General features: G+C 39.5%; 1 protein-coding gene across 9 annotated transcripts in view; it reads left to right on the forward strand.

Moving 5' to 3' along the window:
* Positions 1-14,167, forward strand: part of DMD (dystrophin) — a 1,191,992-nt gene that overhangs the window by 59,267 nt on the left and 1,118,558 nt on the right. For 4 of the 9 annotated variants that reach the window (XM_049835300.1, XM_049835303.1, XM_049835307.1 and 1 more), the window contains exon 1: positions 11,297-11,597. The exons of 3 other annotated variants lie outside the window; for them this stretch is intronic. In XM_049835300.1, the coding sequence (XP_049691257.1) occupies positions 11,555-11,597 (43 nt within the window). In that variant the 5' untranslated portion in view covers positions 11,297-11,554. Of the gene's footprint in view, positions 1-11,295; positions 11,598-14,167 lie in introns of those variants that run through there. 2 more of the 9 variants (XM_049835304.1, XM_049835308.1) reach the window with 1 other exon arrangement.

Consider the following 14,167-nt stretch of genomic DNA (forward strand, 5'->3'; position numbering starts at 1 on the left):
ACTCTTCTTTAGTCATTCTTTATATGGAAGCCATTTCTCCCTAGCTTTCAATCATTTCTGTTGTCCTTACTTTTCCTGCTATATCTTTTCAGTGATAGGGGAAGTAGAACAGCCCAGAGTATTCAAAGTATGAACATCTGAAGACTTTAAATAATACCGTAATGATATTTTGTATGGTGCTCTCTATTTCTGTCATAGTAATGGCGAGCATTTGATTTGCTTTTTGACAGCTTCTAAGATGGAGTTGATATTTTCATAGACCTTATATAACTCCAAGATCCCTTTCCTGAGTGGTAATAACTAGTTCAGAGCCCATGCTGAGTACGTAAAGTTGAGATTTCTTTTTCTCCGCATATTCTCGATATTGAATTTCATCTGTCTTTTTTATCGCCTAGTTGACACTCTGAGACTCTTCTGCATCTCTCTGCAGCCAACTTTCATTTTTATTTGCCTGAATACCTTAGCACTGTTAGGAAACTTGAAAGTCGCCTTCTTTTTCTAGATCCATGTAATGATATAAATGTACCTTATATGTTGAGCAGCCCTGGTACTGATCTGTGAAACTTGGCTATGACATACACATTTGAGAAAGCTGAATGCTTTTGGCATTTTTTTCCCTTTTGTCTTTTAATGATTTGTTTGGTCATGAGAGAAAGTGGATCTCTTTTCCCATGACGTCTTTGTATCTTTAAGGTGTTCAATGAGGAACAGCATTGAAAATTCTTTAAACTGTACAAACTAGGTTTCTCTTGACTGTGTGCTCACTGGCTCCTCCAAAGAACCCTACCAGATACGTGAAGCGTGGTTTCCCTCTGTAAGATCCATTTCCCCACTACTTCATATCTGTATCTGTTAATTCTATTCTTATTATAATTTATGAAAATTAGTCTGGTACCATGATCTGACATACTGGTTTTTAGTTCCAGAAGAGTTTTTTTAAAGAATGGGCATTGCATTTGGCACCTTTCATCCAGCTGATGTTGAAACAGTTTTACACAGAAGCTGAAGTACTTACTGGTTTTTTGATGTATTTTGTACTTGAAATATGTATCATCATTTCAAGATTGATTTCATGAAAATCATTTCAAGCCTATTTGTATATTTTGGATTAAAAAATATTTCTTCCAATTGTATTGGTAGACTTTGATGCATCTATATCCTGGTCAAGAATATCCTTATGAGAAGATCTATATGGGTACATTTATCAAACTGGGAAAAAAAGCCATTGGAATGATTGCAGAGTGACAGAGTAGTTTAATCTGAAATATTTTTTTCAATTTTTAAAAAAGAAAAAGAAAGTCATTACTTGTGCTGCACTCGTAGGAAATAAATCAGGTGTTTAGACACAGGCCATTTTAGATGTTTGACAGTGACTGGAACCACTGGCTTGGGCTGGTGGTTCTCACCCAGGGTCTATGGAGGATCTGTGCCTTTCAGGAGAAGTGAGTATAGGCCAGGCAACTAACCATGAAGCACCTAAAATCGTATTAGGCAGATTAAGTTCTGTCATCTGCAGCTCTCAGTAAAAAGTCTACAGAGCTTGTAACCAATGCTTTGCTCTTCAAATCCCTGTGCCGCTATTGTCCTCCATATGGGACGTGTTGCTCTATCTTCCATGGACTGATTAATTTTAGAGAATTTTAAATTTAGCCCACTTTCTCCAATGTTAATATATCAACTAGTTTTACTTATGTAACATGCATAATCCATGATTTGCTGCACAAAAACAGTTTGAGGTGCATTTTGCTCATATGAAAGTAGGCACTCGGGCTGTATGTAAGAGGATCTATAACAGAAAAGACTGCCAAAAATTTGTTTTCCATATTAATAATAAAGCTGCCCCAGTTCTGATCTAAATTACATCTTTAAAGTTACATGAAATGTTTTTGAGGAAGCAGTTGTTTACACACAGCACACAATCCCTTTGGACTTTTGTCAACCCTCAGGTCTAATCATATAAGCATTTGTATACATATTGCATAAGCAACTAACATGCTCAGACCCCCCCCCCCCCCCCGCAACCAACCTGCAATTTAAGGTGCACTGATGAAATTAAATATTTTAAAGCAATTAAGATTTGAAAGAATTCCTTAGAGAATAGACTTTTTATATTTTAAAACTCCTAGCTGGACCTCCTCCATGTCATCATTATAATTAGGTGCTATTTGATTGGTGTTGCTGATCATCGAAGATTAAAAAAAATAATTGTTTAGTACATTTTCCCATCATCTGTTCTTTTTCTGTTTTACAGAACAACACTGAATTCAGTGCGTTTCACACGTCTTATCTCATTGCCATCAGAATATGTATCTTCACTGGAATATATTTAGTAAGATTAAAATCAGCAGGCAGTGTGAGATATTCCTTTATAACTTTCAGTCTGTGTTTTCTTTCCTATGTTCAGTTCAGATTCACAGGTAACTTCAGTTGGCACAGGTTCACCGCAACTCGACAAATTAGTGAGTAGCTGGCTGTACTGGTTTCCCAGCCTTCAAAAAAGTGCACACCTTCGAGGGCTATGTATGTGTGTCTCCAGAAAAGCTACATGAATATTAATGTAATTTCTGCAGTGATAATGACTCGTACAAATTTCAGTCTGTAATGTAAGTGACTTGGAGTCCTGAACCCATCGTTTTGATCTCCTTTCTTGTACTCTGACTACTAATTTATTAGCCATGGAGCTATTTTGAAAAGCCTGAAAATTGCACAAGCCATTCTGGACTTATCTCTGAAGTAAGTTTTCTTTTTAAGATTTATTTTTTTAGTGAGAGTTTACCGTTCTGTTGTTTTGCTGAGTAGGATGGGTAACGTGCCCAATAAAAACTAATAAATTTGCAAGAAAAGTAAATTTTTCATTTTCTTCTCTACTAGATGGGACAATATTACGCATGCTTTCCACTTAAAGGTCAGGCACCACCTAAACTACTTGACAAAGCCTGTTATTTAACCAAAGTACTTCAGTTCACTAGTGTAATTCATCAGGAACTGAGTATCATATATTTTGGGTGCTAAGAAGATAGAGTGCCTCCTCTGCTTAACGGAAAACATTACAGAAAGATAGATAGACAGACAGACAGGTAGACAGATACGCCAGTCCTTTGAAAGGACACAGAGTACTGGCTCTTGCCAAACTGGAAATGAAGTGCACCTCTTTAGCAGGAGATAGAAAGATGATAGGAAGGAGGAAGAACTTAAAATGCAGAAAAAAGAGGCTACTTCTTTTTCAGGTTTTGAATTAGGGTTTTTTTCTCATGTGTTAGAATTACTAATTAAACATTGCACTAAGGAAATACACTAGCAGATCTTTGGTGTTACTGACCTAATCACATTAAAATATTATGAGCACTGTGCATATTAAATGTGTAATCTCCTCAATCTTTTAATGCTGTGGATCCTATGTATTTGAATTTACCTGAGATTGGACTAATTTCTTTTGGGCCTAAAGGATAATTTGGTTTTTAGACATGTGCTTCTAACCCTGCCAGAGTACAAGAGAGAAAAACGTCAATATGATTAAATTTAGGAAGGAATTTCCCGATCGAACCGGGTTCTGTCACAGGACAATAATCTTGAGCCCTTTTTCAAAAATTATTTATATTTCTACAGAGTCAATTACCTCTTTTTAGTGGAAAAAATCTCTTAGTGATCCTATTAGTAAGAATTTATAGGCAGTTACTTGTAAGGCAGTCTCATCCTGGCTTTGTGCCCTCCTGATCAGCATTGGCCAGTTTGGCAAGGAATTGGTTTGCAGCACTAGTGGTATCCAGTATGTCTTTTGCTTTAAGTAACATCTTCTTTGGTTTTATTTTCTGTGGGTTTATTTTTACATTCACTTAACACATTTTTGTGTTTAGTGTCCTATTTTTTAATCATAGTTCACTGGCAGCAGCATCATTTTGCAATCATCTTGACATTTGTAATGTCAGCTCTGCAGACTTGCATTAACCTCATTTTGCCATCATCTTGATGTACTAACCTGCATATAGAACCGCACAGAAATAATTTAACATTCATCCTAGTGTGTGCAGTAATGTCTCATTAGACTTGAACTAACAGAATTTTGTCATCATAATTTGCTGTCATAATAACCCAGTCTTCGCAGATTTAATGTGACAGTCTTTTGCCACTGTAACTAAGGCTTTGAGCAATTGTCATCCAGGGGGACTTAAGGTGAAATCAATGTAATTAAAACACAGACCCTTAATAGCCCTATACTTCAAGCAGTTTGTCACATATCTTAAACAATAATTGATCATGCTAGTGTTTAGCACTTGTTTAGCTTGTAATTGTTCGTTTTCTACGTGGGAAAGAGAAAAAACCAGAAGTTGAACCCTGAGTGACTGGCAGAACTGCTAATAGAATTTAGGTCTCCAGATTGTCGGTGTACTCCTGTATGCATTGGGCTGTTCTCCTTTCGCAGCACAATTAATTTTGTTTATGAGATGAATACAAACTTGAACTGTATGTGACAGGTCGTATTAACTAGTTTGTAATTCTTGTTTCAGAGAGTTATGGAAATACAGAGGTGAAAGGCATTAGATTTCTTCTACTGCAAGGGTTGAGATAGATCAAATACATTTTGTTACCCTTGAAAGAATTTGTTAAACTTTTCCTTACAGGCTTCCAGTTACAAGGGTTTGATGACCTCTGTGCGTATATGTTTTCATATATGTAATTAACTTGATACTCTCACAATTTTCTCCTAATATCAAATCTAAGTTGACTTTCCCAAAGGATGTCCCTCTCCTCAGCATACATGAAAAATAATAGAGCGTTGTCCTCTTTAGATGCTGAAAGGCAGCAGCTATTTACTCCTTTGCCTTTCCAGACTAAACACGTGACGTTCCCTCAGTCTTTCTTTACAAAGAAAACTGCCTGTTTGGATATTTGTGATGCGAAGTGCTCTCCAGTTTATCTGCAGCTTTCATAATGTGTTGTGTCGAAACTGGACACAGCTGAAACGTTGACTGGAGCAGAGTAAAGCTAAGGGAGCACATGATGGGGTGACTGGGATGCACAGGCGGCTGGCGCTTGAGTTGTGTTTCCCTAAAGAAATCTGTGTTTATGTTATCAGCTAACACATTTGCTATGCAAAATGACCTTGAGTTGTCTTTGGCAGAGGTGATACAGCTTGCCTGCAGACCTAGGTGAATTCTCTGTCTCGTATGTATGGATTGTTGATTCTGATTCACAATTACCTCTTAGTTCCTTATTGATATTCTTTGCAATCAGCTTGGCATTTTTCCTCAGCTCCTTACTTATTGTATTTGCTTTGTTTTTTAAATACCTGCTTCTCTTCTAGACTGAATTTGTTTTTGTTTGCAGTTGTTTGTTTTTAACCAGAGGAACTTCTTTTCTTAGTAACGACAGGTAGGCACCTAAACAGTGTTTTCAGGCATCTCCCAATTAGCTTTCACATTTCTCTGTTTAACTACTTTCTCCTTACTGATGAGGGTTTATAATGGTTCTCAACTTTGTGAAACCATGTCGTCTTAAAAGTTGTATAAATATGCACATACTTACGTTACCATTGCCAGCACTTGCTTGTGCGTGCTCTTGGTCTCTCTGTGACATACATGCATGCAAATGTGCATGTGTGCATAAAAATTGGTTAGTATTTTACTATTTACATGTGATGCAAGTAATCAAGTTATCATTATTAGTTGCCTTTAAGCAACCACTCATCATAGAGTCAGGGATCTGTTCTTCAGTAATGTTGATGACATTGAATACAGACTTTCCTTGGGTGAGTCGCAATGGCTTTCAGAACTGGGGTAAATTTCACGTGCATTTTGGACCCACCCTGAGAATATAACGGCACCAACGGGCTTTCTGTTGAACTGGGGGACCTCATGTGATGTGCTGTGTCTCACTTCTGGTCCGTGTGCCCAGATTTTCTTCCTGTGGACGTTGAGAAGATGGGGAGAAGAGGGACAGGCTGCTCTCAGCCTTTCATGGTCTGGACACACAACCAAGGGTGGGCCAACAAAAGAGAAAGCCAGAGCCAGGCACCTCTTCCCCCCCAGTCCTGAGGGCAGTTTGGGGCAGGAGCCTATTTTAGATACTCAGACACTCCGGAGGAGGATCCTCTCTGTAGGTTACGTGGGATGCGTATGGTGATTGGAGAGAGTTACACGCCTAAATCTAGAGAAAAGAATATTAGTTAATAAGATGTTCTCCCTTCTGGCCATCTGAGCCTCTCTGGAGAGATTAAGACCAGATATTTTAAAGGCATAAATGAGTAATTCTAATTCCTCTTTATTACTTGGACTCCTACCATGTATATATCAGTAATTAAAATCTTCTTCCTCTTCTCTTCTTTGTACTCTTAATATTAGTTCTTATATAATTTGCTATCCTTTCTTACACTTTCCTTTTGATGGCTCAGTATATCTCCTGAGTAGTCTGGTCCAACTGACTCCAGTTAAGCTTGATTTCATTTCTGGTGAGGGGAAAGTTGTTTCTGAAAGTTGGAGAATTGACAGGCCTTGAGAATAAAGATCTGCCGAGCACGGACATGACGCATATGGGAAATGGAGGCAGCAAATACAGCCCTGCTAAATCTGCTTGGGACCTCACCCCAGTGAGGGTTCCCCTAGGTAAAAAGGGCTGATTGTTCTTTAGCTGAAGCTTTCCAAAAGGGATAGTGATTACTGCCTGTTTTCTGAGCGTTACTTGTTATGTTGAACTAGTAAGAAGTGAGCCCAGCCCTACTTTGTGCTAGACGCTCGCCAAAAAAAAGAGTAACCCCTATTCCACAGCGACTATGGCACAAAGGAGATGATAACTTGCTTGGGCAGAGCACAAACACATTAGTGAACTAATATCCTGGTTCATATGCTAGAGCATATTTTCAAACAGAAGTGTTTCATGATATAGAAATGCACTGAATGGAAACTAGATGTTTTTTTAACAGCCCCTTGCATATGAGAGGGCTTTGCCTTAATCATTTTATTGACTAATTTTCTGACTATAAACTTGTATTTCTACCTTCCACTCTGGAAGCCAAAACCTACTACTTCCTTCAGAATTTAGCAAAAGTGAATTTTTTCTTTTTCTTTTTTTTTTTTTTTTGGTCTTTTACTTTCTGGTCTGCAGATCAAATAAGCAGGCAGACACAAAAAAAACAACCCTTGCAACCTGCACTAAAAACCTCTACAATGTATTCCTTTTTGAAGTAAAAATAGGCTAAGAAATGAAAGTTCTTTAGTGGCTCACATTGGAAAGATTTTCTTTTTTTCTTTTTTTTTGCTTGCTGATTTCACAGGAAAATCAGAAGCTATCTGTTTACTTCTGTTGTGATAAAGCTGTCGAAGATTTGTTTTTTCTCTGTTGCTGACATGCAAGTGGTTTGGTTGTGGGTTTTTTTCCCATAACAGGAAGTGAATAACAAAAAGACTCCAAGCCAATATACCACCAGGGCAAAACCCCACGCTGCGCTTTAGTGCTTAGAAGATTCCCACCCTAGTTCTCCCTTCACATCAGTCACACAGTCCCTAGAGCTCAGCACTTCTTCCCACACAGATAGATGTGATAGATTTGCAAATACTGGCAAGAGCAGAGAGACATCTTGTTATGAGCCTAATGGCTGAACTGAGTGACAGGCTTGGATTGCCTTTATTTTTTTTTAGGTCAGCATTTGGCAGGGAGTTAAAAACAGGGTGGAATAAAGGTTGAAATGTTTTCTGAAATTATAATCGAAATATCAACTGTCTTAGGTTTATGCTGTAAGCACTCTGCCTGATGTTGAGTTGTATTGGCAAACAACGTGTGCTACTGGGATGTTTAAAAAGTCAGAAGAGGTTTGTGAATCAGTTCTGCGCGGCATGCTACCTATTTGTTATTTTCTTGTTTTATCTGTTAACAGGAAAGGAGATGCTGTCTGTGTTAGATGATATAAATGGCAATATAGTGTGCTTTCTTTTGTTGGGGGTTTGTTTGGTGCTTGTATCATAGTAAATTACAGTGGGATGGAAGATTTGTTACTCTGTGGAGGTTGTTAACATGAAGTTCTCATTTGATTTATTTATGTTGAATTGAGGACCTCTCCTCCCATATAAATTATTTGGGCTACTGTAATATTTCTTTTCTATGTCAAAACCATAATTTTCCAATCGTGTCGTCTTTTTTTTTTTTTTTTTCCCCTGACAGAGAACTGAATTTCAATGTAGCCCTTTAATATGGTATAGGAGAGGAAAAGTTAGAGACCTGAGGACTTGGCTCCCATGTGCAGTCTAAGGTTTGACCATTATCTTCAAGTCCTAACCTCCCTCTGGTTTAGCTTGCTGAGACAATAAAATTGGCTGCCGAATTTGGATGTTGAAAACCATTTGTTTTCTAAGGTCATGCTGACGTATGCTGAACCCAAAATGGTCCCTGAACAGGCAGTTTATTGTCGGGCCTTGTTTTCAGATTGCTACTGGCCTCTTCGGCATTTTCTCCAGCTCTGCATTACTGTCACGCTCATGCCATTAGAAAAGAGATATTTTCAACTTTATCAGTATTTGGGTTTTGAAAGGACTTCTCAAGCTGGAAAATAAACAGCCTCTGTATAAAGTGTTTGTTAATGGGTGGCTGAAAATCACCCTAACCATTACTGTGAAGAAGACAATTTTCTTTCATCTCACCCATTACTGATTGTGAACGAGGAAGGCAACATTAAGCGGGAGCTGCCAGCAATCATTTTAAAAAAATATACATTTTTATCATTCCAATTTTTCTACGTTTTCCAACTTATCTGTGGCTTTGAAGCTTGCTCCTTTCCCCTCTTGTAGCACAAGCCCTGTAGTCTCAGAGCACCGAGGTCGGAGCCTACTGCTTGCGGCATCTAGAAGGAAGAGTGAGGCGGGTGCTCTCTGACTACCAGCATTTATTGAGTGTACCTTGATTACTTCACATAGATCTACAGTGAGGCTGTGACTTGCTCTCTGTTGTTGAAGAGAGCCAGAGCTTTTAGTGCTGGTTCAGACAAAAAAAAAAAGCTATGAGCAAGCAAACCTGGTGTGTTAAAATGATAAACCTGTTTCAGGTTATACATGTAATATAAGTGTACACCATGCTGGCCAGTAGGGATTGACAGATGCATATAAACCCTCTTTTCAGTAGAGTTGATGTTTCTCAGTGTTAACCAATTACAGCATTCATAGCTGCTGAAAATAGTACTTAATTTTTAAGAGCCTCTCAATTTTCTTTACATCCCCCCAACCTAAAAACAAACCAACCAACCCCCTATGAATCCCAAACCAACCAAAAACCCCAGTAGATTTGAATACTCTTGTTATTTCTCTCTATGGCCCAAAAAACCTTGACTCTTTTCTCATTGACTGGAGGAGTGTCAATAGGAGGAAGGGAAAATATTTCTAGGCTGAAGGTTTCTGCACTGCTGCGAGTGGAGCGGGGGCTCTCTTGAGACACAGAAGTTTTGAACTCCCCCAGCAAGAAGAGGGGAAACAAATCTGGGTTTTCTGCATCTGGAGGATTGTTTAATTTGTAAGCTATTGTAAATATTACCACTAGACACTTCTTTGAGCCATGTTTTAGAAGAAAGTGTTGAGTAGAACTGCATTTCTTGCAAAGCCTGATCTGAGTATTCTCTGATGGTCTCAAAGACATCGTCAGAGAGGATGAATAATCCACATGAATTTTGTGGGTTATGACTGGAGCTAGGTGGAAAGCAGAGCTCTGTCGAGATAAAAGCCCTCTAGTCATATTCAGAAACAGAGATTTAGGCACCTGGAAAGTTTTGAAGAAAAAGTTTGTCACCTTGAAATGAATAGGAGCCAGGAGGATCACAGTTCTAGCATTAGACACCTACCTTCAAGACAACTTTCACCTGTAGTCCATAAGTACATTAATGGGCCTCAGTTACTGACAGCACGTGCTGTCAAGGGTGACCTCAGTTATTTTAAAACAGAACTTTTGCACAATAAGCAGTTCCTTTCCTGAGTTTGCTCGGTCTCCTTTTCCCTCAAATAATCAAAATGCTGCTGCTGTCACAGCATGCTCTGCTCTGCTTCAGATTATTTTCTACATCAGTTCATGACTTGCAGTTCCTGTGGGCTGCAAATTAATCCTTAGGAGTCTGTTGGCGTGTGCTGTACATCCAGGTTCTCCAGCGTATTAATTTGACTATCGGTGTAGAAAATGCCAGTGGCTGTAAGGGTATATTATGCACTTCATTTTTGTGTTTATTTTACTGTATAATCCAGGAATTTTCTTATAACTTGTAGTCACTATGACTAGACACTAACTTTTAAACCTGAAAAATATCATTTTTCAGGTTTTTAGGGATAGCTTGCAAAATATAAAGTAATTAACAGCTTAAGAGTGTTTTTTCAAATGACTTTTCAAATGAAGCCATGAATTAATAACACGATTCTTTATGCCTATCTCTGAAGGCCACACATACTGTACGAAGTATATACTGTAGAAAGCAGCCTTATCAAAATCTGGGTTTGGGTGGAGGATGCCACAGTTCCATTCTCAAGTATTGTGTGGATGCCTGCTTTTCCTTCCCGTATAAACTAAGGAGGCCTGGGATTGAACGCAGGGGAGAGTGTGAGCCCAGGTCCCACCTGTTTGGGACCAGCAGCTTTTGGGATTTGGGAGTGAAGGGATGTTCCCACCGTTAGGAAGAGGCAGTGACAGACAGCTTACATACAGTCCTGCCTCTGCTTCTTCTTCGGAGTGGTTCTGGGCTGTGTATAGCAGCAGTACCGCGTGGTTTTGTTGGGAGTGGAAAGGTCAATTGTAAGTCAATAGCTTTTTTTTTTTTTTTTTTTTTTTTTAAAGCAGCTCCTGACTTATCACAACTTCAGTTAGTATTTACACACTTCGTTTGGCGACAGCACTATTTTGGTGTTTGTTTATTTTTTTCCCCTGCTTGGGAGGGAGGTTGCAATCCCCAAACTCTCATCTGGGAGAGAATGGCCGAATACAGGACGGTTAGCGCTCCTCTCCCAAAAAGGGAGGATCCCATCTGGATATGGGCTGGGGGTCGTTTGCTGGCGAGGGGGCAAATATATTTCATAGGGCTCCCGGGGGAACTGCACAAAGGGAGCAGTAAACATCCTCACCCCGCTCTGTAGCGCTTAATGTTCCTGGGGAAGCCGTAACACATAATTTAAATCCATTGCACATGCCACCCTGGAAGCAGAGCCTTATATGTCGAGCGCATGGGCTGTCCTATTATGGGAAATCAACTTTGTTTTGAGGGAAGCACGGAGCATTGCTTCTGCGCAGGTCCTGGAATTTGAAACATTTAGGGGCCTCCAAAGAGCACTGGCATTAGTTACCATGCCGGCTGGGTGGAAGTGAGGATCCCTGCCTCTCCCTGCCCGGGACGCGGACCCTGCCGGCAGCCAGCCCGGAGCTGCGTCCCACCGGGGAGCTTTCCACGCGCTCCTCCGCAGAGCTCCGTGCGGGGACAAATCTGTCGTAATGCAGGGACGAGCCTAATTCAGCAACAGCTACTGGAGCAGCAAAGTTGGAATATACTTTGCCAAGAAGTATTTTGCTGTTGTTTTCTTTTTCCTCTTTTTTGTGGAGAGATTTCATGTCTGCTCACATGCTTTGGTATGAGGAAGTGGAAGATGATTGTAAGTATGAACAGACTGACATAATTTATCACAATATTCACTTTGACAGAGCAGTGTAGTGCTACGCAGCCCACTAACAGCATGCATTTTTAAATGTTTACTTTCCAAGTCTAAAGAAGGAGAGCACCGGGGGGGAAAATAAAGAGAATTTTTTGGTCTCTGTTAGGGGGGTAATATCCTGTACATTATATATAAAAGAAGTGCTCCAGAAACAGCACCCTGCTCTCCTTTGAATAAAAATAATTCCTTTCCTCCTGAGGTTCACCGCTTGTTAAGGCATGGGGTTAAAAAGGAAAGAATCGAGAAGACAGACCAATACATTTGAAAAAAATAGAGTCATTATTCTAATAATCTGGCAACACATCAAAGGATTAATCAGTTTCTTTGAACTTTAATGGCATACACAGTTTCACTGCCTAATATTAACTTACGGAGTAAGAGAGCTCTTCTTCTCTGGCCACTGAACTGTCTGGTAACAACCGAATGAGGGGGTGTCAGTTTTGCTCAAAGTGAGCAGCAGCTGAGCTCTCCCATGCGCTTCCCAGAAAAGAACAGGCATGTTTTCCAGACTTGCATTTGTTTGTTAGTTTAAAGCTATCCTTTCTGTGCAATAAGAAGAAAAACGGAGGATGCCAAGAATAGGAGACTGAAGAGAGCCAAGAATGAAAGAATGACAAGAGTTTTAAAATCCATCTACTGTGCTCCCAGATGATCTTTCGTCTTCTTCCCCTACCCAAGCTCCCAAAACAGATTGTGCTGGGGAAAAAAAAAAGTGTCAGTATTGTCCAGACTTCTATCTATTGTCCCTGCCTCCTGTTTTATAATCTGTTTTGGCTCTTCCACTTTCAGCTTAGTCCTGCGTCTTTATAATGATAGAATTTCTGTTTTTCTTATCATAAAAGCCAGAGGAATACATACACACTGTCATTTTCCCCCATAACATATAATGGACTCTATGGTCACTAACTTCTGATGAAGCTTCCTGAAAATAATGTTAGATTTTTTTTTACGTTTGAGAGGAAGGAAGCTTAAAACGGAAAATTTCAGGGTGCAGGTGTTGTCTTATGCCACAGTTTGCTTTCCGTTTTTTTCAAGATGAACTCAAATTGTGTTTTCTTGTGCAGTAAATAAGACTTAAATCAGCTATGGATTTTCCAGAGAGTTTTGTACCATAAGGAGAGGTTCTGCAGTGGTAGGACCCTTTACTTACTGGACACAGTCTGACAGTTCAGGAAGGCGTAGAATAATGATTACACATATTAAATAATTAGAAGGCAGATTGCTTCACTTCTGAAAATATTGGGGCTGGGATTGGGAAGAAGCAATGTTGTGGCTTTCTCTTAAGGGCTTTTACTCCTGGTTGGCAAGAGGAAGATGGCACCCCCTAGAGCAAGCCACGTAGTGCCCAACCTTTTCCACTAGTCCTCCTTAGAGAGGAATAAGGAGGATTTGTTGTCTTCATTTTTCTATATACTCCTTTTCCAAGGGAGTCACAATATCAGTTCAGACTGCTTGTCCTCAGCCTTGACAAGGAGACGGTGCTGCAAGAGAAGCTGGGCAGGTGCTTCCTAAGGAAGGGGGAGAGATCTTTGCTGCTTAGCTCAAAAGTTATAATTGCACTCTGAAGATGTAGTAGGTGAAAGAAAGAAAAAAAAAATAGCTGTGTTAGAGCTTTTGAAAAATATGAATAGAAAACCAGAGTTGCATCTAGCAGATGAATAGCATTCATGACAAGAGGCATTAAATCACTTGCTAAATTATGTCACGTAACTATGTTCATATCTAAAATGAAAGGGAGCTGTCCTAGCGCTTCTTCAGAATTATTTAGCTGAATTGATTTCCTCACCTGTATCCTCACTCCTTCAAAGGGCATGACATTTTTCTTGATATAATTTTGTATAATATTGTTAAGGTTTTTTATAGTTGTATTTCAATAAAAAAGGAAAAACCGTATCTGCACTTTGTGACGAAGTGTGTCTAAAATAATGCTCTTAAATTTATCCCCAGCCTTCATTCAGGACATGTCACTTCTCCTACTTGTTGCCTGTGCTAGCTTTGCTTCTTTCTCCATACCGGATGAAAACTTTTTGCTCTTAGACGTGACAGCATTGCTTTTTAAATCCATCCTTTTTCTTTTCTGAAAAGTCCCCTCTCCAACCCTCCATCCACCTCTGCATTCACTTCTTCCCTTTTCTCTTCTGCTCTCTCCTGTGCCACAGCAGTAAAGGCGGGTTCTCCATTCCCTGCTTTCTCTCACTTCTGCTGAGAATGACCTTTATGAAAACATAAAGGTATTTATTCATCGCCGAGGGCTTTACTTTCTTTGCTGAGCTATTCAGTGTTTACTTCTGCCTGAGTTAGACTGGAAACTCCTTGGGGCAGCGACTGTCTCTTCCTAGATTCCTGCAGAGTCTTTGACAATGACACCTAAATAATAAAATGGCAGGGAAATGAGATATCATAAATTTCATTTTGTTTTAATTAAGATGAGATTACTGTGAACTTTATCTCAGAAGCCACCCTCCCTAGGGGATTCAGTATCATATGCTGTATTTCTTCTCCTAGCAGAT

Source organism: Accipiter gentilis, chromosome 32 (genome assembly GCF_929443795.1).
Source record: "Accipiter gentilis chromosome 32, bAccGen1.1, whole genome shotgun sequence".
NCBI classification, from domain to species: domain Eukaryota; kingdom Metazoa; phylum Chordata; class Aves; order Accipitriformes; family Accipitridae; genus Astur; species Astur gentilis.